The sequence below is a fragment of the Sinocyclocheilus grahami genome, unplaced genomic scaffold (assembly GCF_001515645.1).
Source record: "Sinocyclocheilus grahami isolate Dianchi unplaced genomic scaffold, SAMN03320097.WGS_v1.1 scaffold307.1, whole genome shotgun sequence".
In the NCBI taxonomy this organism is placed as follows: domain Eukaryota; kingdom Metazoa; phylum Chordata; class Actinopteri; order Cypriniformes; family Cyprinidae; genus Sinocyclocheilus; species Sinocyclocheilus grahami.
The window spans coordinates 1,482,192-1,509,071 of NW_015505486.1; the positions used below are offsets into that span (position 1 = coordinate 1,482,192).

The following is a 26,880-nucleotide window of genomic DNA, read 5'->3' on the forward strand; positions in this document are numbered from 1 at the left end:
GGAATTTTGTCACCAGCGGAAATTCCAAACGGCAGTGTTAATTTCGTTGATGAATTATTTTCGTCATAATTTTCGTCAACAACATTTTCTCACCGATGAAAACGAGACGATAACAAAAAAAAACTGTTTTTAATGACAAAAAACTAAAACTAAAATATACTCTAATTTCTGTTAAAGAATAAAAACGAGACGAAAATGTTAGGGAAGGTCGATTTGGGAAGATATACAGACTCAGTCAGGACTAATGTTTTACGTGGTAGTTACGAACATTAACCGTGGGAAAAACACGGCGCTGTGGCGCGCTCTACAGGCTCACGCAGCAACGCTTCTGACTGCTTCAGTGCGGGTTGTAATCAATGAATAGTGTGCATTTATGCCAAGCGGTTGCTTATGAACTAATGTTGATGAATTATGACAATGTTTACTATACAATATTTATATGGTAATATGTTTTAGACGGTTGTAAGAATCTGAACTTGAATGAGTAGCCTGAAACTATACAGTCAACAGTGCAGACATTTCAAAATAAGAGTCACGATGTATTTCAAGCATTTTTCATTGTGATTATTGATATTTTGGGTACATAAACTGTATTTAGTTTATTTAATTTAATTTCAATTTAATTAACAACTATTGTAGCTTCGGTCTGGGATTCCCCATCACAGGATGGATAGACTAAGAACATCCAAATATTATTTCATAAATACATTTGACGTTCATATTCGCGCGATTTTTTGCGCAGCTCGTCAATGAACAACGGCTCTGTGTAGTTAATGCTGCTCAATGTGAAAGCCCGCAGGTGATGGAAATTTACCGCTGATTACAAAACCGGCTTTCTGACAAGATGCGCGTTAAATATCGAATGCGATTTATCGTGCAGCCCTAGTTAAAACTAAAACCATACAAATATTCATCATTAATTGCAATCAAATAAATGTTAACTGAAATTATAAAACAAATCTATAGAATAGGAAATAAATATCTAAAATACATCAATTAAAAAAAAAACTTATTTTATTTCATTTAGTTTGTAAGCTTTAGCTTAACATGATGTACTAAAATAAACAAAACAGAAATAAAAAAATAATAATAATGCATTACAATTTAACTAAACCCTTTAGATATTAGTCGACTAAATCTACTTCAAATTTAGTCAACTAAAATTGTATGATATTTAGTCGGCTAAAACTAATTCAGATGACTAAAACTAAATGGCATTTTTGTCAAAAGACTATGACTAAAACTAACTCAAAATTTGCTGTCAAAATTAACACTGCCAAATGGATAACTCGTTTTTCATTTGTTTCTCTCTCTCCATCTCCGCACAGGACGACAGATACTGGGCACGGCGCAGAAAGAACAACTTCGCTGCCAAACGCTCCCGGGAAGCTCGCCGGGTGAAAGAGAACCAGATCGCCATTCGCGCGGGATTCCTGGAGAAAGAGAACGTGGCGCTCAGACAGGAAGTGGCCGACCTGCGGAAGGAACTCGGCTGCTGTAAGAACATTCTGGTCAAATACGAGGCGCGACACGGCCCTCTGTGAGCCCCTCCCACCCCGCACAAACCCCGCCCACCTCCACAAATGCCCTGCCCACCACCAACCCCCCAGGGACTTCTGCGTGCCTCTTTAAGAGGCGACAAATTCTCATCTTCTTTTTTTTTTCACGTTTCTCTTTTCACTTTTCTCTTTACAAACCCAGTTTGCGTTCTTTAGTTGATTTTGTATTTCATGTGTGTGTTTTTCCTCTTGTCTAGTTTCACACATTCACTTCTCTCTCTTTCCTTTTATTTGTTCCGTTCGTCCATTTATTCCTTCACCAACGATGGATCGTTTATCTGGAAATGGTTTTCTCTGGAGTGTTTTATACACCTGTAACATGGACTGATAAATATTTTCCTCGCCGCTCGCCCTACTGTCTGTCAATCAACCGCTCAGCCCACCCCCCTCTTCCCAGAGGCTCCGCCCACTTCCTGTTGCTCGAGCTTCTTTTTGCGTATATTAATGTATTTTAGTTGAATAGCTGTAACGCACCGACACCTTTCGTTCTGTGAAGTGTGTAAAACACTAGCTAGCGTCAGAACATGATGTTTGTTTTGTTCTTTTCCTATTCTATGTGTTTTGTCTGTTTTATTTCACCATTTCTTTTAAACCAACACCAGCGTAGTTTTTGGCGTCTTTCCCGCATTGTCCATAGAGCAATAAGCCTGAATCTCTTCAGAGGGCAAAACACATGAAATGTAAGCTAGCCTGTTTCATAGCGCCATCATTTCTGCTGCAGTGCGGAAACTTTCCCTTCAAAACTTTCCCTCCAAAAATGCTGAATCCATATTTGTCTGTCTTTCTGTCTCGCTCTAACTCCCTGCACTAATGCGTGTTTCACAATCTGATCTGGTGCAATGTTTCTACCTACACTATAATCTGCCTGATATGTGTATGGAGTTTCGGTTTTTTTTTTAATGGAAGAAATTTTTTCAAAAATATTCAGCTGTTAATTGCTACTATTGTTATAGCTGTTCTTATTGTTATGGCTGTATAGTAATTTTTCCTGATTGTTTATTGTTTTATTGGATATTTCAGCATGACTTTGCAGAGTTGCAGCCTAAATCTAATTGTGAATGGGTCTTTTCCTTTTCTTTTTTAGGATGGATGATTATTCTATCCTATCTTTTTATTTTTATTGTTATATATATTTTTTTTTTACCCAGAGCATGTTTTAGAATTTTCATTTGTCAGTACAAGCAGATATTTGTAGTGATTTATTTTCCTTTTTGTTTTGTAGCTTCGCATGTCTGTCGTCTGTATGACTGTAATGAATGTGTTTTAAGAGGTTTTGAGCCATTCGTTGAGCAGGACGGTGTTGTCTCAAATACTGTGGTTGAAATCAGTTTGTTTACTGCAGACCAAAAGATACAGCACACAGATTTATTGATAAAACAGAGTTTTAATGTTTATATATATATATATATATATATGAAATCTATTCTAAGTTGCTTTTTTGTACAGTATTTTTCCTATATAATACTGTCTGAATATTTTCAAGGCACAACAAATCCAGAGTAGTGGAAGAGAAATATATGATAGCTTACGTATATATATCTATTATTCAAAGCTAAGTGACATAGTGTTTTGATATATTATGAAGTATATAAATGCGAAACCCGCCATCATGTCCTCTATTTTGGGCATTAAAAACCTTCTGCACCCTCATATTCAAATAGCCTTTAGTATTCTGTCTCAGGGAACGCTAGCAGCCGGACCTCAAACCATAACTCGTTATAAATATGAAATATATCTATATATATTGCTGTGTTCTGTACATAAGTAGTTTTTTCCTATAGGAAGGAGCTGCAATTCCTCAGTCTAACTCACACTCTTGATGCTGTGTTTCATTACAGAGCATTTTACAGTATTGCTATTGGTTCTTTGAATGGAAATCTAAAGGCTATGCTTTTTTAGTCTATATAATTGAGTCTTTTTCACAGCAGAGTGTTGATATTGAATGTTTAGTGCGGCAGCTCTGAGAGCTTTTGCTTGGTTGAATGTTACTGGGTTTGAGTACAAGGTTTCGTAAGGCTCTGTAAAAGTTTTTTTTTTTTTACTGGTCTGAGATCAGTTTGTATTCTGTTTATTCTATTAGAAGTTACAGGGTTTAAATACAGGACTTCTGATTTCAGGTCAGAGGTTGCGTTTAATGCGCTGGTGACTTTGTCGACAGTAAAAGTCCTCGTCTGCCCCAGTGCAGGCCAAAGTTGAGATGAGCACAGATTTGTATTATTGAAGATTGATGGGAAAGAAATTACGAGTTTTTTTTTTTTTTAATTTCATTTAATTTCCCTTGATTTTCTTCCTCGTGTCTGTTTGTTTGTGGTATAAATGCAGATGTGAGACGCGTGTATAAAGCCCTGTGTAGTCTGTTTCTATCTGTGCAAAACTGAAATAAATCCAGGATTAAGCCAAACTGCTTCTCGTGAATAATGACCCCCGAAAATACCGTTTCACCAATGTGTTCCTCTCCTTGTTAGATGGGAAAGTTATTTCAGGTTAAGTAGGTTTGAGTCCTAGGCCACCATTTATGCTTCCTTCATGTGCTATCAAAATTATCGTAAATATTAACAAATTGGACATGAACTGCCTATCAGGTTGTAGTTATGACTGGGAAACAGATAATTTTGATACCTGATTTTCCAAGTTGCGAGAATCATACATTTTAAACATGGCGGCGGAAAGGACTATTGTTGTAGTGAAATTTGTAGAAATTTCGCACGCACAAAATATCCATTTGCAATTGTCACTTAACGTATATAGCATTGCTCACACAGAAATCATATATCATGTAACCAACTTGAAAATGAACGTTTTCGATATCACGCGTGGAGTCCTATTGGAATAACTGGATTTCGCACGCGAATTTTCGCTGAAATAAAAAAAACGGTAAATGTGACCGCATTGTTCTTACTTCCATGTATGTTGACGTATAAAAAATTGGTGTGTATTATGTATTTTACACAGCGAAAGCAGCATATTTCACTGAAATATGAGAATAAAGTAGCTAACCATCTCGATATTTAGCGCGGATTGTAAACTAACCGGATTGTATTCAAAATATGATCACATTCGACATCAAATCAGCTGAACTCGATTAATTCGTTATTAACCAACTTCAGAAATGAGAAATTTCTGATAGCACGTGAAAGCAGCATTAGACCAGAAACAACTCAAGCTGGACAGTTTGGCAATCTTGCGTAATTTTATAAACACATTTTTGCAGTAGGCTATTCCCTGTTTTCCAGGACACCGCAGTGAGATTGTGTGCGTCTCTCTTTGGTAAAATTCCCTACCTCAGTCCTGAAAGGAACCTATAACCATATTGAACCGGTTTAGTCCAGTGCCTTGAATTACAACATACGATTCCACACCCATTTTAAAGCTTAAATTACTTGGACCGGATCGAACATGCATGGAAAGGGCTCCCGCGCTGCTCCAATCAGACTGACCCCAAAAGTCAGAAAAGACAAAAACCGCCGTATTGAAGGCAACACCTGCAGACAGTCTTTGAGAGAGACTCAAAGCTGGAGACGTTTGATCTTGTGTGTCACGCAGATAAGCAGAAACCTGAACCTTTACTCTCTGCTGCCACCTTTTGACTCCTTGTTTCTCTGTACATTTAGTGTCCAATAAAGACTTCAGATTTTCTCTCAACATCTGTGATTGTCTTTTTTCATAACTTGGTTCGTCTGAATTCTAGACATTAGCCTATTTGTTCTATTCTAGCAATTATTAAACATTGCGATTAAAATCAGGTTGGGTATATTATTTCATTTTGATTAAAATAATTCAAAAAGTTAATTTTTTTCTTATAGGAATAACATGCACTGATAAATCGCTCCAAAACATTATTTCAGTACATAAATTATTATTGCACATGTATGATTAATACATGTATTATTAATACATGTATTATTAATAATATAATAAATAACATGAAACAAAATACAATATAGCAATAAAATGTAATGATGTTTTAAAAATATAAATATATTTCTCCTTTATATCAATACTTTTTTTGTATTTAGATTAGTTTGCTAATACATTTGTCTCTAAATAGTGCATTTCTTTACCAATTTCTATTCAAAATAAGCTGTTTCAGTAATTTCACTATAAACTCTCATTTCATAACATTAATACACTGTATTAACATGAAGTAACAATATATTTTTTCAGCAATTATTAATCTTTGTTAGTTAATAACAATACAGTTGCTCATTGTTCACATACGCTTCCAGTGAATTAAATATTGTTAACAATAACATGATTTTTACATTTTGGTAAATATTCAATGAGGAACGTCGAGATTAATGAATGCTACAGAAGTACTAATTCTTAGTTAATTTTATCCAATGTTAACAAGTGAGATCTTATTGTAAAGCGTCAAGTGGAAAATGATTAAAAGTAAATCCTACACCTTTTTTTTCAGTGTTTAAAAGAAGAACAGAATAATAGCAACCGCCTTAAATTCTTCATTGTGCCGTGTGTGAAACATGGAATGAGCCACGATATTCCGGACGAAATGATCACAAACACACATGCAGGAGAGTTACTGCTCGTGTTTATTAACACTTTAGAGACTTGTTCAGTATTGGACACATGTAGTCTTTATAGTAACACCAGCACCAAAACACTAGAATGATGTGTGATGAGAATGAAGAAGTTTTGGAGTTAGATTTGAGAAGGCCAGTGCAGAATTATGTGCCAAAACAGGATGAAGAAAGATTTTTACAAAAGTCTGTCCCAGAGGTGGTCAAAATGTCCTAACACATCTCATCAGACATCCCCAAATCATAACGAAACTCTGCATGACGGAATTACAAAAACAGGACATTTAATAATTAACCTGCAAAAAAATCTAATAGCATATGAAGAAGAAACGTGTAGAAAACCTGCTTTTACTTGTATCAGCGCTTGCATAAACGTTCGTTTTAAAGTCTGTAATTACAGGATGAAAAAGTAATTCTGGATATTCCGACACGACATGAGAAGAAGAATATGCATGTTTACAGACCACAGTGAAAATATTACAAAACAAGAGCTTCAGGCTTTGTGCGAAAACACTTAAATATGCGAGCAGCTGCATATCGGATCACAACGTTTCCCGAATCCCATCCGATCAGTGCTTCACCAGAACTGCAAAGTCAAACTGCGATCAAAGCCGAACGCATTCACAGTGTCACAGTGTCTCCTGCAGAAACGCGACAGAAACCAGTGAAGGTCCTCGGAATGATAAAAGATGATCCTGGTGCTGTCAGGTAGTGTGGTGTGCATGATGGGAGATATCGTGCCAGAAAAAGAACATTGGTTCGTAAACGTTTCGTTTGCCCATATTGCACTGTCGATATCTAAGAAAATATCATTAATCTGTAAAGAACATTGTCATATTTCACTTCAAATCAAAATAAAAAAAGCACTAAAAACACTTTTTTTGGTAATTTTTCTAAAAAAAAAAGAAATAAAAAAAAAATCACTTTTTTTTTTTGCATTGTGACATTTATGACATTAAGCACATTATCCCCCAAGTTCACACACACATATATATATATATATATATATATATATATATATATATATAAATGTATTACTGTAGTAGTTATTTCTTTTAAATATACATATACTTATATATTATAATAAAAACTCAGTAAAAATATAGTAATGAGAAGAAAAATGTCATGAGAATGTCAATGCAAAAAAAAACTAAAAACATAATGGTCCTAAAAACAGTATGCTCTAGTTTCTTGCAATGCAATTGCAATCTTACTGATTCAACTTCTTTTTTCTTTCATTTTTGCAATTCAACTTTTCAAGATTTTGGGGTGAAATATGACCCGTTTTTGTCAGATTCATCATAACGGACACAGGATGTTATTCGAGGATGTCATTCAAATGTCATTGGCTAACACTTCTTAATCACAAGCCCATCGAATATTGTGCCAAATTTGAGAAACTTCACAAAGTGTCTTTAAGGTGGTTCAGGCGGTGAGATAAAACATCCTATAGCATCATAAACCTGGTTGTGCAGAGAAGCATTCAACGTCGTTTCTATCCGCCATCAGCCTACAAATGGAGTATCAAAGAGAAGTGGTTCTTCCTGTTAGAAAAGTGCTGCTTAGAAAAAAAGCTCTGTGCAACACTTTCAAATCCTGCTGAAAGAGCAGAAACACGGGGGAAGGAGACACCAGGAGTGTAGAAAACCACTAGCGCTTTGTAGAAAACAACTAGCTGTACGTCTGAAGTAAAAACCCAGTGAGTTAAGACGCAAAAATACAGATTTGATACAGAAAGTCGCACGAGTAAAGAAAAGTAATTCACTACAGATGATATGAAACTGCTACTGAGTGTGTGTGTGACTGAATGGATGGAAAAATCATTAAATATCAAAAAGAATCACAATTCATCTGCTTTCAGTGGAATGTATTTACATAATACTAATGAAAATGGAAATGGAAAAAAAAAACACACAAACATTGCCGTCTTGTTGCAACTGTGGCAAATGTGCATTCAGTACTGCAACACACACACACACACTTCACTGATCCCAGTTGGTTAGAAAACCGTAAACATTGCATGGTCGTACTGGTAAATGTTGGTGTTTGGAACATCCGGTTGTGATGTTTTGGTGATGGAGGAGGAAATGATGAGGGAGAGGAGCTCAAGCATCCCTGATGTCCTCCAGCGGGGGACTGCGGTACAGGTACTTCCAGATGGCGTAGTAGTGGATGGCGGCAGCAAGAGCCACGAACACGTGCCAGATGGCGTGAGCGAACGGAATCACACCGTCTGATTTGAAGAAGACGACACCCAGGCAGTAGACCAAGCCTCCGAACGCCAGCTCATACAGCCCGTCTGTGTTACTCTGATCAAAACAAGAACCAAACACAGTTACTGACATGAAAATCATCGAATAAAGTTGTGTTTTTACACATTTGACAAATTAAAAACCAGGCAAAAATCCATAAAACTAAAGGCTCCAAAAAGGAACATTGATGCCATAGAACAGGGGTGGCGAACGTCGGTCCTGGAGAGCCGCAGCCCTGCAGAGTTTTGCTTCAACCCTAATCAAACACACCTGAACACGCTAATCAAGGTCTGAAGGGTTACTAGGAAGCTACAGGCAGGTGAGTTTTAATTAGGGTTGGAGCTGAACTCTGCAGGGCTGCGGCTCTCCAGGACCGGAGTTCGCCACCCCTGCCATAGAAGAACCATGTTTGGTTCCACAAAGAACCTTTCAGTGGTCAGTTCTTAAAATAAGCATTTTATCTTAGTTAAGAACATTTTAAAACCTCTTTCCATGATAAGCAATGGAAAGATTGTTAAAAGGTTCTTCATGGAACCATGTGTGTCAAGTTCAAGGTTAAGTTTAGGTTAAATTCGGGTTAAGATCAGTTTAAGTTTAGGTTAAATTCAGGTTAAGTTCAGGTTAAGCTTAGGTTAAATTCAGGTTAAGTTCAGTTTAAGTTTAGGTTAAATTCAGGTTAAGTTCAGTTCAAGTTTAGGTTAAATTCAGTTTAAGTTTAGGTTAAATTCAGGTTAAGTTTAGGTTAAATTCAGGTTAAGTTTAGGTTAAGTTCAGTTCAAGTTTAGGTTAAATTCAGGTTAAGTTCAGTTTAAGTTTAGGTTAAATTCAGGTTAAGTTTAGGTTCAATTCAAGTTAATTCTACATTGGTTACGTTTACATGCACAATTTTTGGTTCGATCGGACTGAATTCATTCCGATTGATGAATCTGAATGTAGTGTTTGCATGAACGCTAAAGAAAGTGATCGGGTTGATGTACGCATTTATATGTCACAAGCTTCAAATCGGAATTGATTTTTTTTTTTGCATGTGCACACTGCACAAATATAGAGTTTCTCACTGTTTGCACATAATAACCACTCTCCTACACCGTTCATTTATTTGTTTTTAACAGCAGAATTAATGTTTATTAATTTATGGATAAAATACATATAAACCGCTGTGCCGTGCTGCTCATATTTAATACGCAAAAAAAAAAAAGCCCCTCCCCGTGCCCAAAACGGGTTGCCTGTGGATGAGAATCCAAAACAAGGACTGGTGGGAGGTTGTCCTGCTCCACTTCACAGTTGCCGAGTGAAAGGAGAGTTTAATAATGACAGGACACGCATTTATACAACACTTTATTCAAAAGGAAGAACCGCTCGTCATACGTCATTACGCTAGTTCTGCGTCATTGCACATGCGCAGTGCTTTCAGTTTCGGGGTTCAATCCGATCGAGTGTTTACATGCACTCTCAATCGTATTAGAAAAGGAATAAACCACCCCTTTCAATGCGATCTTTTCAGTCCGATTGAGCCGTTAATCCGATTACAAATGGATTACTTGGTTGCATGTAAACGTAGCCATTTTTACATTTTCTTCAATTGTTTTAGTCTACAACAAAAGGTTCTACATAAAAGCAATGACAATAAAGAACCTTCGTTTTTAAGAGTGTAATCTACTATATTTATATCTCAGATGTGTAAAAGGTCATTTAATAATGTTTTGATGGTGTTGCATATAGAGTGCTGCAGGAATGAAGTATTTTTGGAGGCCGACACCCTGAAACGAGTTGACATTTTAACAATTCAACGTTTTTTTTGAATGGATTTTTGATTTAATGCCTGAAATAGGGTCGGTGGTTAACACAGGTTAAGTTCAGGGTTAAGCTCAAGATATTGTCATGTTTTATTCTACAAAAAAAATACACTAGCAGTATGCCCCTGTGATTTTTTTCTGAAACTCTTACTTGTCTTGAAAAAGGCAGTTGCTAACAAGTGTCCAAATAGGACTACATTAAACATCATCCCACTGAACAGACAAACTCATCTACTCACTAGTCACTTTCACAGCCTCATTGTGTTTAGAATCACGCTGTTGCAAACTATCCTGACTCAAACTTTCAAGTAAAATGTTATAAATTAAAGATTAAAAAAAAAAAAAGTTGTTAGACGCTTAACAATGGTGACGTTGACGTCATGTGACCATGGTGCAGTTCATTTATAGCCAACGTTTAGCTTTTTACTTCTGCTGACTGCATTTACTCTTCAAAATTCATAAACGTTGTGAAGATTTGATGATGAACAGAACGTGTAAGAATCGTAAACTTTTGTTGGTCCCAGAGGTTATTTTTTTTTGCAATAATCCAAAAGCCAAAGGAAAAGTTGAGCTTTGAATGCAGGGAGTTTTATTTGGTTATTTTTTCAAGCAAGAGTAACTACTGCTCCTAACCACAAGGTGACGTCAGTGTCTGTGACATGAGACACGTGCTGTATTTGGTATGTAATGAACACAGAGCTGCTGCTGTTTTTGACTCGAACATCATACAAACCCGAAGCAAAGGTTATCAACAGTGATTACATTTCAAAGCATCTCTGTTTGCTTACTACACCGAACCCAAGTCTTTATTGTGTTGCACAATGCACACTGTACACACGTGCTGTATTTATACTGTATATGTAAGGGTGAATCTCACAAAAGCTGTCAAACTATGCCTGGATCATATTTCACCTAGAAGTCAAAAGAAAACATAAGTAATAATGAAAATTGATATATGAATCATATGAATATAATATGAATCATATATATTTAATATGAGTATTGTTGATAATACAGCAAAAAAAAACAAAAAAAACAACTGTGGTTACAAGACAGAAAAACATTTATATGTCCATTACATTAACGTAGCTGTTACACTACAAAAAAATTTACACTTTTTATTTTTATCTCAACTCAAGAAAAATAATCTTAAATATATATATAAAAAAAAAAATAAAATAAAGTCAAGGTCCTGACCTGAATCCCATTGAAATGCTGTGGCATGACCTTAAAAAGGCTCAAAAACCCTCCAATGTGGCTGAATTACAACAATTCTGCATAGATGAGTGGACCTAAATTCCTCCACAGCTCTGTAACAGACTCAGTGCAAGTTATCGTTGCTGCTAAGGGTGGCCCAACCAGTTATTAGGTTTAGGAGGCAAACACTTTTTCACACAGGGCCATGTAGTTTTGGATTTTGTTTTCCCTTAATAATAAAAACCTTCATTTAAAAACTGCATGTTGTGTATACTTGTGTTATCTTTTACTAATATTTAAATTTGTTTGATGATCTGAAACATTAAAGTGTGACAAACATGCAAAAAAATAAGAAATCAGGAAGGGGGCCAACACTTTTTCACACCACTGTATATACGATTATAAATTGATTTTAGGGTAAACTATGACCTGGAATTTTTTGGGGAGATTCACATGTAATTGTCCATGTGGTAACAAAGGTTTTATTCAATTCTAATCAGGTGTATCAGTGACTCAATTCAAATGCTGTTGTGTTTGATTCTGAATTGCGGAAATCCCAGATCAAGCATGGGTCGGTTGCATAGTGAACATTTCAGGTGTGGCAGGTTAACATGAACAGCCCGAGGACTCAAAAACTGGGTCAAAGGTGAAGGTGATCTGATTTCCTTCAAGGGAAGGTTGGAAATTTCTTGTTTCACTATAAAACATCATGGTGACTATACATTTAGTTTTCTTCAAATCTATAATACAGAAATACTTCTGAAGTAATTTTAAGGCTTTTGTTGATGTTGGATGCACTAAGATTTGGATATTTACATCTACACAGGGTTCCCACTCTTTCATGAACACCAGATTCAAGGACTTTTTAAAACACTATTTATTTAATTTCAAGCACCTATCAAATTCACACCCCAGCATATGTAGCATCATGAAAGACCTGTTACAGTACTTAACTTTTCACTTACACTTAACATTTACATAAACTCATTACGCTGAAATGTTTTTTGAATGTGTAGGTTAATAAATTTAGACCACTTTGAGCAGTCGTGTTCAAAGGAATTTAATTAAATCCATTGAAGTCAATGGAGTTCACACTGGTAATATTCAAATACAATTTCTCAAATATTAATACAAATATATATTCTTGCATCAAACTGGTTTTTGCTGTAATTCTTGTAAAAGATTTAAATTTGAGAGAATTTCTCAGTTTTTAAATTAATAAAAAGTGGTTAAGCAGGGCTCTGTGTACTTTTCTTTTAAAATAAAAAAAAATGTTAGGAGCACAGTCAAAAATTTCAGGAGCACCTTCTAATCAATAATTAAAAATTCTGATCAAATATTAGCCTTCCCATTACGAGATGATATTTGACTCAAAGTGATTTACAGGGAATTTAGTTTTTACACCTTTGTAATGGCATTTTTCTAACTTTATTAAAAGTATGTCATCTTTAATGTCAAAGTCAAAAAAAGTATATTTATAAGCTTTTTAAAATTTCTAATTAAAACAACAGAATAAAATCAAGTAGAATAAGAATAAGTTACCAATCAAATAAAAAAATAATGTGTACCACAGAGGTGGCACAGAAGATCACAAAAGTGGCTTGTAGGTGTATTTTCAGATGTTTAATGAAGCTCAGAGGTAGCATGAGTGGAATTTAATTAATAAATTCATGTTGAGGTTAATATTTTAAATATACAATTTTGAATATAGAAATATCAAACGAATTAAATGACAGAAAAGATCCTTTAAAAATGAAAGTAAAACTGCCAGTAGGTGGCGGCAAATCATTGAGTTTATCACTGAATCATTCATTCAATTGATTTGTTCGAACGACTAATTCATTCAGGAATGAAGCAAGTGACTGGCTTTATGAATGGGTAATTGATTCAGATTTGTTTAAAAAGGCACGTTCATTCATAAACAAAACACCGCTGTGTTTGCTTGGAAATGCGCAGTGGCTCAGCTGTGACTTTGTTTGAAACTATTTTCGTTGTTGAAATAGAGCAAAATCAGGCAATAGTGTTGTAGTCAGACAAAGCAAGTCACGTAATATTAATTTCTTGTTTAATGAACTGTTGTATTAAATCAATATCACATTTGCAAACTCCCTTAATAATCATTAAAAGCTGTCACTCACTCATCGCGATCTCACAAAGTTCCATTATAATCGACGAAGCTCCCTACACTGCACAACGAATCTCTTATTTACACCCTGTCAACACTTCGTTTGCAATAATGAGAGGATTCGAGAGATTGCAGAACTCGGCACTGAACAAAACTCAGGTGTTTGAGCAGTGAGTGGATTCTGATTAACATTGTGTTCAAGGAATCAACAGATTTGTCTGCGATACATTACTCAACGCAGCAAAAACACGTTGTAAATAAGTCCGAAACCTTTGAAGCTCCCCTGAGCGCAAACACAAATATGCTGATCGGGTCAGTCGCACTGGTGCTCCTAAATATTTTTTTTCAAAGTTGCACGCAGTAATTTTCATTCGCAAATGCACTGCTTCTCTCATCATAAGTACTTGGTACATTATCAGTGCCGCGGCAGACGTTCAAACTAATATTACGTAAGTTACGTCTCTGTGATGATTGGTTGATATCAGAAGGGAGGCTAGCCTCCCTTGCGAGGTTTCTTTTCTCAACACTCCTCAGCGCTGAAGTGAACACTCGATGGTGATTGGCTCATTTGTTTTACCAACGGAGGCACGAGAGCTCAGCGCTCGCTCGGCCTCCCCCTCCCCTTCTCTATATCCTAGCGGTTGTAATTAAATCAGCAGATTCGGCACATTCACGATAGAAAAGCGGTGCTTTCACGTTATGATATTACAACTGTGAAATTACAAACAAAAAAGAAACATTCTGAGACATGAACTGAAATGAATTGTGAATTTTATTAACATTAAATCGTCCTCCTCCCATTTTCACCTCAAAATTATGGGGAAGCTGTGCCTCCCCTGCCTCCCCCGACGAGCCGCCACTGGTTTCTATAGGTTCATGCAGGGCTGCGCATCAGCTCCCAGCGCTACCCTATCTCAACCCCCAATCATTAGCGCAGTTTCGTTTTGTCTTTGACAGCGCATGTAGGACAATTTTTGAAATAGCACATTCTACTAAACAAAATCTATTTCAAATTTAATTCAAGCACTTTCAAGGACTTATATTTGTTTTCAAGTACTTTTCAGGCCTTGAATCCATGCGACTGATATTCAAGTACTTTCAAGAAGCGTGGGAACCCTGTCTACAATCCGTTCTCTGTCCTCTGCAATGACTCCTCCTACACCAGCTTTAAATGGTCAGGTTAATTAGGGGTCTGCTAATTAGTACTTGGCCTCTAGAAGCACATAGATCAGATTAAGTTGAGCTCATAGACTCACCATTGATGTCACCACCAGCGCAGGAAAGAAGCCCATGGTCAGGTAGAACGCCAGCTCCACTAACTTATACCTGCACAAACACACGCTTTAACATCACACACCAATACAAATAAATCATGACAATTAAACATCTCTCTCACTTCAGGGGAATTTCTACAGGTAAATATTGTTCATTTATTTCATTGTCTATTTTGTGCATGTTTAATTACCCATTCTGTTGTGCTTAATCCACACACAATTTAAGAAATTATTTATTTGCAATAAACTTTGAAATACAAATGCCATTTATTTGTATATAGGTTTGTATATTCTTTATAGATTTTCTTGAAGGATGTGTAAACCAATATTGCAAATAACACTTTAAAGTATTTTGTAAATATTTTATTTAATAATAATTATTGTTATTATTATTGTTATATTAATAATAATTTATGATTATATAATTTATAAATGATTCAAATCATAATATTATAATATTTACTATTTTATTTATTTAAAATGCATATGTGCTCACTTGGGTGGCTGTATGTGACTGGGACTTTAAAATGCAAAATAATTGTGGCTACCTTAAATAAATCACAACCGGCCAAGTTGTACATTCAACAAAAAAAATTATTAAACACTTTGTGCATGCTGATTATCAATCTTGCCCCTAATTTTAACAATAATAATTTATAAATAATAAAATTCATTATTGTAATATTTTATGAATATTTTATTAATTTGATGTATTTAACCGTATGTGTCCTCACTGTACTGTACGTGACTGGGACTTGCCAAATACTTGCGGTTACTCTACCAATAATCACAACCAGTCTAATGTTGTACACTCAACAACATATAATTTAACACTTTGTGTCTATTATCAATTTTGCATAATTAAGGTACAATGTATCTGGCATCCCCTGACATCATAAGACATTGTGGTGAAGTCAAACATACTTCTCGTGGTAGTTGAACACATAGATGGTCCCGGCGGCCGCCATCAGCCACACAAACCAGCGCATGTGAGCGGCGAGCGGCCCGAGCTCCCGGAGATTGAGCCTGCGGGAAAACACACCCTCATTAGTGCTCATCACACAGGAGTGTGTGGAACCGTAACACACACACACACACACAGGTTTGTTTTTGTGAAAAGTGAGGACATCCCATAGGCGTAATGGTTTTTATACTGTACAGACCGTATATTCTACTGCCCTACACCAACCCTACCCCTAAACCTACCCCTCAGAGGAAACTTTGTGCTATTTCAGATTTTCAATACACTCCATTCTGTGTGATTTATAAGCGTTTAGAAAAGTGGGGACATGGGGTAATGTCCTGAAATGTCACCTTCTCCTTGTAATACCTATGTCATACCTTTGTCATTATACAAATGTATGTCCTCATTTGTCACAAAAACGCGCGCACACACACACACACACACACACACAGAGCCTGCATCCCAATGTGCATACTATCCATCCTAAATTCTATGTGATATTAGTCATTTTCAATACTATTTAGGGCAGATAGGGTGGATAGTATGCACATTGGGATGCAGGGGCACACCCTGATCGATCAACCGTCAGCATGAAAAACCAGCCATGTTTGATCCATTATCGATGCACAGCATGTAAAAAGTCTGATCTTCATGAAGTGCTAGACACAACGAACCATGGCATTCTTTGAATGCATGTAAATATTGTGGTAAATGTTTGTTAAATCATTCAGTGCATGGTGAGATATATATATAAAATCTCAAGTGGTCTATTACTTTTATAAATCAGCAATATAATAAAACCATTCAATGGAAGTAAATTAAAGCAATAAGCCCCAAGAAGCCGTGGTTTACAGTGAATTTATAACAGCTAGGGGCGTTGTTAGACCGTAAAACACCCTTAGCTGTGTAGCGTCTGCGTAGGATCATGCTGGAGTGTTGGACTGTTTATGGCTTAAAAGACCCTTTTAGCCTTTTGACATTTGCATATAAATTACAGTTCTGGTCAGAGATGTTACTTGTAGAGGGGTTGTAAATTGCCAAATGGTTCTTCGCCGTCAAAAAGATTAGAACCAGCCCCCACGAGAATCCTGGAATCTTCTGATCAAAAACATTCCACAGAGAGCTGTGGCACACCCTGATCGATCAACCGTCAGCATGAAAAACCAGCCATGTTTGATCCATTATCGATGCACAGCATGTAAAAAGTCTGATCTTCATGAAGTGCTAGACACAACAAACCATGGCATTCTTTGAATGCATGTAAATATTGTGGTAAATGTTTGTTAAATCATTCAGTGCATGGTGAGATATATATATAAAATCTCAAGTGGTTTATTACTTTTATAAATCAGCAATATAATAAAACCATTCAATGGAAGTAAATTAAAGCAATAAGCCCCAAGAAGCCGTGGTTTACAGTGAATTTATAACAGCTAGGGGCGTTGTTAGACCGTAAAACACCCTTAGCTGTTATAAATTTCACTGTAAACTACGGCTTCACGGGGCTTATTGCTTTTATAAAACGGTTATTCCATATACGTAGTAAGGTTTCACAAAATAAAACAGAGCAAGTAAAGTGTAATCTTCCACCAAACAATGTAGTTCCGCAGAAACAGTTGTGGTTCAACAAAGTGATTGCCGAGCAACACACAGAAGTAAACAAAGGTGTATGTTTGTAGAGTAATTTACAACAGCTTTGAACGCGGCTCAACCAATCAGAATCAAGGACCGGAACTATCCGTTTTATAAGAACAAATAATAAATGCAATACAGCATAAAAAAAACATGTGTTCAAATAAATACAATTACATTTATTCTTAACAATAATTAATCACCATTAACCATTTTTGTTACTTTTGTTAACTGTTCATAATATTGCAGATACTGTACAAGTAGTATAAGATACTTAACATAAGTAACAAAGATTTCTGTTTCAAATAAATGAACTTTCTATTCATAAAATAATCCTGAAAAATAAAATGCATCACGGTTTCCACAAAAATATGAAGCAGCACAACTGTTTTCAACATTGATAATCAGAAATGTTTCTTTAGCAGCAAATCCATATATTAGAATGATTTCTGAAGGATCACATGACACTGAAGACTGGAGTTAGGATGCTGAAAATTCAGCTTTTTATCACGGGAATAAATTACATTTTATAATATATTCACATAGAAAACTGTTATTTTAAGTGGTAAAAAATATAACAAATTTTCAATCAAAAAACAAATATAGCCTTGGTGAGCAGAAGGAACTTCTTACAAAAACATAAAAAAAACTGTACTGATACCAAACATGGTATTACCAAGGTATCACCTCAAAAGAAAAACAAACATGGTCATTTAAAGGGGTCATATGATGCGATTTCAATTTTTCCTTTCTCTTTGGAGTGTTACAAGCTCTTGGTGCATGAAGAAGATCTGTAAATTTGCAAAGACTAAAGTCTCAAATCCAAAGAGATATTCTTTATAAAAGTTAAGAGTCAGCCACGCCAACCTAAAACGGCTCGTTCTAACACGCCCCCACATGTCTACGTCACGATGTGGGAAGATTTGCATAACGCTGCCCAAATGTTCACGCAAAGAAAGAAGGCGTAACTTTTATTCTCGCTGTAGTATTGTTGCCGCCGCCATGTCGTGAAGACGCTGTGTGCTTCGTTGTAAAAGTGTAACTACTTTGTTTGGTCTTCCAAAAGAGGACGATATCTGCTCCGTCATGCCTGGAGCTGATCCGTGCTGGTCGCTGAGGGAATACATCAACTTAGTGCTGTGGCTCGCCAGATCGGCTTTCACCGTGGACGAAGCCCGGGGACGTCACATGTGCTTGACGCTCCTTCGTCGGATCTGCCGGCTGCGCCGTTCTCAACCCCGCCACCTCTGCTCACTCTAGTCCGGACTCAGCTCACGTTAAGCCGGGGCTTCTGCTAGGCGCTGTGTTTTTCGTTGTGAAAGCGAAACTACTTTGTTTGGTCTTCCAAAGGAGGACACGACTAGAAATCAGTGGTTAAGTTGTATTAAGTACGTTTTCATTTAAACGATTTGCCACTGATGATTCAAACGTGAGTTTTGAGCAGTGTAGAGTAGGGCTTGTTGTTTGTCATTTCTCCGATCACAAATGCAGACAGGATTTTATGTTTACGCGGCGCGATGCAACGCAACGCGTAAAAAGACAGTACAAGTCATTATAATCAGTAATTATGTCCCCACTGGATGCAACAAATGCCTCGTTTGTAATGGGTTTTAATGTTTTTGTCTCGTCGCTCCGGCCGGACATGGCAGCACAGTATGGTGAGGGGCGTAACATTTCCGTCTCACACTTGAGGTATTCGGCCAATTACAACGCACAGGATAGCTGGCCAATCACAGCACACCTCGCTTTTTCAGACCGATGAGCTTTGTAAAAGTCGACGCGTTTCAGAAAGGCGGGGCATAGAGGAGAAACAATAATGTACAGTATGTGGAAAATAATGTGTTTTTTTACTTTAAACCGCATAAACATTTCATTACACCAAATACACAAAATAATGTTCTTTTTAGCAGCATCATATGACCCCTTTAAAAATAAAGCTGGTAGTTTTTTTTAAGATGTATTTAACTTTTGAAATCTAAATGCAAAAGCAATAAATGTGTATAAAGAAAACATACCATGGTGTATAAGAGGCAGCGATAAAGAAGTATATGGCGACTCTATCACACATGTGGAAGCAGTGCTCCATGGTCCTGAGAAACAAAACACACAGGAGACAATATTAATGTGAATTGTGGTCACACCAGAGTTTGTGTACCATGTGCCCTGAAATATCATATTTTGATGCACATTAAAGTTGATCAATAGAGAATCTACAGAATCACTATAGTGGTCAAAGAATACAAACCTCTGATAGAAAAGCTAAATGATTTGCACTGTCGTGAGAACTGAAGTGCAGTTACGGGAATAGAAAATGCTGTACGATGGCAAACATACCTCATGTGGCTCTTTTTCCAGGAAATTATGTGAAAGACTGTGGAGACGAGGAACAGAGCGATCAGACCCATGCCGTACACCCAGGCCGTGATCCGCTCCCAGCGGTCATCAGACAGCCGGTGTAAGAGAGCCATTCCCACGAACGCCGGCACAATCAGCAGCTGCAGGCCAGAGTTTGAGGAGGAAATCAGCGTTTCATATGCCAACATTTAGGAGTGTCACATGACACTCCAAATAAGCACTTAGCTGGATCGCTTTAATTCTATTCATTAAAGAATGAATGTTCGTTACGGCATGGGTGTAGCAGTTGGCCGCGTGCTCGTAACATGTGGGCTGGTAACGGCGGTTCACAGCTGCTCGGGTGTTCATAAACCTGAAACACAACAAACGACGCATTCATATGTAACAATAACGGAGCGGAAAACAGACGACTTTCATCCGACATATGTTTGGACCAGTGTTGTTATCGTTAACTAAAGTTATCTTTGAAATTCATCTTCATGGGGGAAAAAAAAAACTGAAATAAAATTAAATCTAAAAAAGTTTAGTTATACTTAGGGATGTAACGATTACCGGTTTGACGATAAATCGTGATAAAATGCCCCACGGTAAGTATTACCGTTTCATATTTTAATTATCACTATAACCGTATTCGATTACATATAATCATTTATTAATCAATTATCATTTTGACTTGACCCTTTTCTTTATTTAAAAGCTGAAATGTGAGGTTTACCATTTATGAAACTTTTCAAAGCTTTATTTGAACATTTACAATTAGATATTTGAACATGCTATTAGATAAACTGTTGTCAGTCACGTTGTCATTTAAAATCCGGACGTCATTGGCAATGTTATTGTTTCAGTTATGCAAACAAAAAATCATTTTATTTGTTGTTTGTTGACAATATTTGTGTCAGTACTTTTTGAACATTTCCAGCACATTTTAACAATACCGTGATAATACTGATAACCGTGATCATTTTGGTCACTATATTCGTGATAAGACATTTTCATACCGTTACATCCCTAGTTATACTTTACGTAAATATTCCAGTTTGTTGCCAAAATTACCAAAACTGAAAATAACTCAGATAAAGCTGATAAAATAATGAAATTAAAAACATATTTAAAAAGAATAAAACAAACAAAGACAACAAAATTATTAAAACCGTAGCTAAAATTAAAAAAATACATAAAACATAAAAATCAAAACTAATTGTGAATATTAATAGATAATACTATATATTCATGATACTAAACACCATTATGACAATATTCCAGATGGACACAAATTATGTAGTGACCAAGAATGTTTAAATAATTGTCTAAATTCATCATGAAAAACAAATGCATCCAAATGTTTCCAAAATACACACTACAACATTTCTACATAATAATACAAATTAAATTAAACTCAATTAAACCCTTGTTAGGAGACAGAAATCAGTCTAAAATATAAATACACTTAAAAATAAATTTAAATAACATATGCATGTGTGCACAGACAACACCCTGTGACTCATTCTGAGCCGTTTTTTATTTTCTCTCATATCTTTCACCATCACCCCATCAGTAAATGGACACTAGCCTCATAATCTGCAGTGTGACTCATGCACATGTGTGTGTTTGTTTGTTTGAGTCTGAAACTCCTCAAAGGATGCAGCAGTGATGTCAAACATGGTGGTGTGTGATGCAGTGGTGCACGCTCATTAAAAACACACACACACATCCGTATCCATGCTGCATTCCCCGCTCCCTGCGTCCCAACACCCATGCGGACCAATTCTGACACTGCTGATGTTTGGAGAGCAGATATCAGACCAGACAACCACAATCAGGCTGCAGAAATGAGTCTGGGAGTCAGTGTAGAGAATATGGAGACAATCTTATTTCAATGCAACGTCTCATCTCTAAACCGTGCATTTTTACTGGCATGATCAGGCCACAGGACAATGTGTGTTCTGATCAATAAATAAAGCATGCAGCTACACGAGAATAAGAAATAATAACAATATAAAATCTATAAATGGAACGCAATATAAACATTTTCAGGTTGCAGGATGAACTTTTAAAAATGCCGATTTGCTGCTCAAGAAACCGTTTTTAATTATTATTATTATTATTATTATTATTATCAATATTTAAAACAGTTGAGAAAATGTTTTCAGGATTCTTTGATGAATAGAAGGATCCAAAGATCAGTATTTATGTGAAATAAAAAGCTTTTGTAACATTATACTCTATACCATTCAAAATCTTAGAGTCGGTATAATTTGTATTTTTTTGGAGAAGAAATTATAGAAATTAACACTTTTATTTAGCAAGGATGCTTTAAATTGATCAAAAGTGATGATAAATACATTTATAATGTTACAAAAGATTTCTATTTCAGATAGCCTACACTGTAAAAAATATTCCGTAAAATGTATTGTAAAAAACCGGCAGCTGTGGTTGCCGGAATTTAACCGTAAAAAATATGGTAGCGACGTTTTAGGTTTTACGGTTGTAACTTAAATTTACAGTTTACAGTAATGAACGTAATTTCATTAACTGATATAATGTTAACATGCCAACCTATTGAAGTACTGAACTCTATTTTGTACCTTTGTAATACACTGATAACCACCAAATGCAGGTGGTGATGTGAAAGTCACATGATGAACCAAAGCCCATCACAAGCAGCTTTTAAATAATAACATATATAGAAGGTGTACAGTGTCATTCACACAAACACCAAACACCATCACGGTAACACACATGAAACTGAAATAATGCTATAAACATTCATTTAACAACATTAGGTGTAACACACAACCCTAATATACAAAACTGATAAGAAAAAACTAAGAGGAAACAGTTATTTCAACAAAAAAACATCAAATATGAAATGTAACAAAGGGAACTCTGGGAATGTCAATTTACGGTTATTCACTGTAAATTATACGGTATTTTTCCCTTCCAAAAACGGTATACTACCGTAAAATTAATGTCCAATACAGTTTTTCACCCTATATAGTAGGGGAATTTACTGTTAACCATTTAACAGGTTTTTACTGTAGCATTTTACAGTCTTTTACCGTTAAATTCACGGTAATTTTTTACAGTGAAAATGTGGTTCTTCTGAACTTTCTGTTCATCGAAGAAACCTGAAAAAATTATACTCAGCTGTTTTCAACATCATAATAATAATAAATGTTTTTTGAGCAGCAAATCAGAATATCAGAATGATTTCTGAAGGATCGTGTGACTGGAGTAATGATGCTAAAAATGTAGCTTTGAAGTCACAATAAATTACATTTTTAAATATATTCAAATAGAAAACAGTTATTTTAAATAGTAAAAATATTTCAACATTTTACTGTTTTGCTGTACTTTGCATCAAATAAATGCAGGCTTGGTGAACAGAAGAGACTTATTTAAAAAAAAACATTACAAATCTTACTGTTCAAAAACTTTTGACCAGTAGTGTAGCAGCTTTAATTGTTCTCTAATTTCTAGCTTTTAACGGACTTAGAAATCAGATAACTGCTGGGCAATAACCAATAATAATGATTTGTTTATATACTGCAAACACTTTTAAATCACATAATAAGGCAGAATAGTTTATATTCTGTAATAAATGCTATGTCAATTAGCACTGCATTGTTCATATTCCATGTCCTGGAAATGACTTGACAAACACAAATAAACCATATATTGCCACAATCGTATGTTTAATGTCTTCATGTTTCCAAACGTTTCTGTTTTCTGTGAAAACAACTGTTTTCGTACAGCGATAGCTGGACGCTTTTGTCCATATTAGGAATTTCCTCGTACGACTTTCTGCGCGAGAGTGCCCTCCGGCTTCCAGTATGAATGAAACATACACTTAGCGCTCAGTGATGTTCATCTCGCCTTATTCTGGGTCCGAATAAAACATCAGATCATGCACTGACTATCCTGTCTCTTTGAATTTAAATCTATATTTATTCACACCGGCTCATGAAAAAACCTCTATGCGAACACACTTGCCCGAAAAAGTGCGGGGGACGAATTTACGTGACATTTAAAGTGGGGGGGACACGTCCCCCGCGTCATCTACGCCCCTGGTGTAATCGTTTAGTGCTTTGGTGCCAAATGACCCATTTAACAGGCAATAGGCCTACTATGAGGTACTTCAAATACCATGGCGGTACATGTAAATACCATGGTATATGGAAATGGTAATCCTTCATTTCCAAAGTATAGGCCTATGTGGTTTTACCAGGTGATACCATGATACTGCTGCTCTTCTCTGTATCATCTGATATTTTTCTGATTATCATCAAAGTATCATTCCAACGAGTGCTTTTCTCTCAGTTTGGTTGCATTTTGTAGGTTGTTGTGCAATTGTGCACTTGGGCTCCTGTTTTGTACGGAACTGTCCCTCGGGGATGCAGGAATATTTGTCTCGTTGGACTGGCACTTCTTCTGATGAGCACACATACACATACACGACCCGCATGTTGCAACTAACGCTGAAGGCAAACTTGCACAATATTAATGTGAAACAGCGTGTTTGGGTGAAGAGCCACCGTGGCTCAGGGATTCTGTGACCAGAAGCAACATTACATAAACCAGCAGCAACGGCATTAGATGTCACAGAACATTTATGTAAGGCTGTTAACTGAATTGAAAAGAAGTCTGTGTCGTGTTTCCAGGAAAAACATCCAAGCATCCTTGAGAAAATAATTTTTCTTGTTTTGAGAGTTTGACAGAATTTTTCTTGTTTTCAGAGAAACTGTCAAATTGTTTTTCATTGGTGCAAGAATAAAACATAGTTCTCCTTATATACCACGCAAATACTTTGTTGAATAAAAAAATATGGTACTCATTCAATACAGTGTTGACAGTAAGATCTATTAACTGCACTACAGACGGATTTAACTGTCTGACTGTAGGTCTAATTGTCTCCGACTTTTGCTAATGTTCTCATTAAGTTATGAAAACGTTATGTCTGAGTATTCTTGGAACATTCAACACATCAAGTTTTTAAAATTATGTGAATGTTAGCGACATCATTAAGGGAATGTTCCATTTTAGAATTTTGCAAACATTATGGGAATTTTACTTTCAAATGTTCTCTGAACCATCTGAAACTAATAAGTGCACTGTAAAAAAAATTACAGTGAATTTAACGGTAAAAGACTGTAAAAATGCTACTGTAAAAACCTGTTAAATTTAATTGGAATGTTAGCTAAATGTTTTTAGAATGACCTTTACACCATTCGGACAGTGGCCATACATCTGCGCTTAATCACTTCCTCTGAATGGTTCTTTCCTGTGTAGCTGTTACATCCCACAATGCACCAGAAATAGAACTGAGAAGTGCAACCACATGCATCAAACAACAAAACAAAAAATACTGCAACAACATAGCAGTAAAAATATAAATAAGTCCTGAAAAACCATCACAAAACCTGTGATTTTTATTTGCAGGACAAGATAGAGTGCAATATGAGTTTAAATGGCACCAACCCAACCACTTTTAGAGCGGTTGGACAATGTGTGCTTTAGTCTCTTAGGCAAATGCAAGATAACCATATCCAGATATATCCACGGCAGCCCTACTTCTTCAGCTTAACCTCTTCTGTAACGCACACAAAGAAACAGTAACAGAGGCACTTAGAAGCTACGTGCGTTCATAGAGATTGCAATGATTTGGACCCTCTGCGTGGCAGTCAAAACTAACACAGCCCAGCTCTCAGAAACCAGCAAACTCTTGATGCTAGAAAGAGTCCAGTGCAGCAAGAGGAAGTTGAGAGGGCTAAATAAACCGGGGGAATTACACTAAGACACTAACAGGAAAGCTGATCCTTCTCTTCCTTCTTGTAATCTTTCATGACGTATTTCTCTACAGTCAAATCTTCTGTTCAATCTGAAAACATTAACATACCCAGCTACCAAAAATTGTTCCATGTTTTGCTAATGTTCCCATTGAAAGTTTTCCGAGTTTTTTTATATGCTTTAAAAATTATTATTTTTTTTGTTATGCAAATATTAAAGGGATAGTCAGTGGTGTAATGTAACGAAGTAAAAATACTTTGTTACAGTACTTCAGTATTTTTTGGGAGTATCTGTACTTTACTTGAGTTTTTTATATTTCAGCCAACTTTTTCTTTTACTCCACTAAATTTTCTTCTCCGATACATTTCCCCAAAGCATATTCGTTACTTACTACAAAATAGTCAGAAGTCAGAAGAACACGGACTGCAGGAAAGCAGGTTTGACGAATCAGTGGTCTAGCGCTTGCAAGTTAGACTCTTAAAAACACCTTTGCTCATGTACAAACAAGTGCGCACACAACCGCGGACAAGTCGAGGCTGGGGTGTGCGATATACAGCATCGTCTGCGATAATATGGTAAGTGTTGTTGTAATGATGTGCGATCTGACATTATCAAGTAGGCTATATCACCAAATCACACACAGAGTGCACGCAAGTTGATTTATTATTCTATTAAAACTCAAAATTCCAGGCATTCTAAATTGTAGACGGCAAAAATGCTTCTGTATGCTTTTTATATTTATATAATTTCATATAGTTAACTTAATCTATATCACGCAAACAGTATCGTTTTTCTGCAAATATCAGCATGATAACATATTTAATAATAATTTTATACAAGTTCAGTAAAGCAATAAGTGACTTACATTTTAGACATAATATTGCTTGTTTTTGCTAAATTTTGCTAACAAAAATTGTTTCAAACAAAGATCACAGCACTGTTTTGCGTCTCTGAGCAATGGACAGTGTTCACTTACTGAATGAATCAGCTTTTTGAATGAATCAGTTGAATAAATGATTCAGTGATTCACTCATTAATACAGTATGCTTTTTATATTTATATAATTTCATATAGTTAACTTAATCTATATCACGCAAACAGTATCGTTTTTCTGCAAATATCAGCATGATAACATATTTAATAATAATTTTATACAAGTTCAGTAAAGCAATAAGTGACTTACATTTTAGACATAATATTGCTTGTTTTTGCTAAATTTTGCGTCTCTGAGCAATGGACAGTGTTCACTTACTGAATGAATCAGCTTTTTGAATGAATCAGTTGAATAAATGATTCAGTGATTCACTCATTAATACAGTCAAATTGTAACAGGGCTGACGAGACGAGAGGCGTGCGGATCCATGTGCAAGCTTTATTTCACAAGAGAAGTGGTCAAACACT

The 26,880-nt window shown here is 36.0% G+C and overlaps 2 protein-coding genes across 4 annotated transcripts in view; one reads left to right on the plus strand and one right to left on the minus strand.

Annotated features, from left to right (window-relative positions):
• LOC107601559 (hepatic leukemia factor-like) overlaps nt 1–3,960 on the plus strand; it is an 18,682-nt gene extending 14,722 nt beyond the window's left edge. The window contains exon 4 of the mRNA XM_016293793.1: nt 1,272–3,960. Coding sequence (XP_016149279.1) covers nt 1,272–1,544 — 273 coding nt within the window. The 3' untranslated portion in view covers nt 1,545–3,960. The remainder of the gene's footprint in view (nt 1–1,271) is intronic.
• Nucleotides 3,961–6,091: 2,131 nt separating this feature from the next.
• The window catches only part of LOC107601597 (monocyte to macrophage differentiation factor-like), a 27,214-nt gene continuing 6,425 nt past the window's right edge, over nt 6,092–26,880 (minus strand). The window contains exons 1-7 of one of the 3 annotated variants that reach the window (XR_001610951.1): nt 19,963–20,201; nt 19,672–19,832; nt 19,353–19,427; nt 15,666–15,767; nt 14,724–14,793; nt 8,128–8,406; nt 6,092–6,895 (exon numbers count right to left, since the gene is read on the minus strand). Coding sequence is in view for 2 of the 3 variants with exons in the window: in XM_016293840.1 (XP_016149326.1) it covers nt 8,203–8,406; nt 14,724–14,793; nt 15,666–15,767; nt 19,353–19,427; nt 19,672–19,832; nt 19,963–20,067 (717 nt within the window). In the remaining variant the exon portion in view is untranslated. Of the gene's footprint in view, nt 6,896–7,354; nt 8,407–14,723; nt 14,794–15,665; nt 15,768–19,352; nt 19,428–19,671; nt 19,833–19,962; nt 20,202–26,880 lie in introns of those variants that run through there. The other 2 variants (XM_016293841.1, XM_016293840.1) reach the window with 2 other exon arrangements.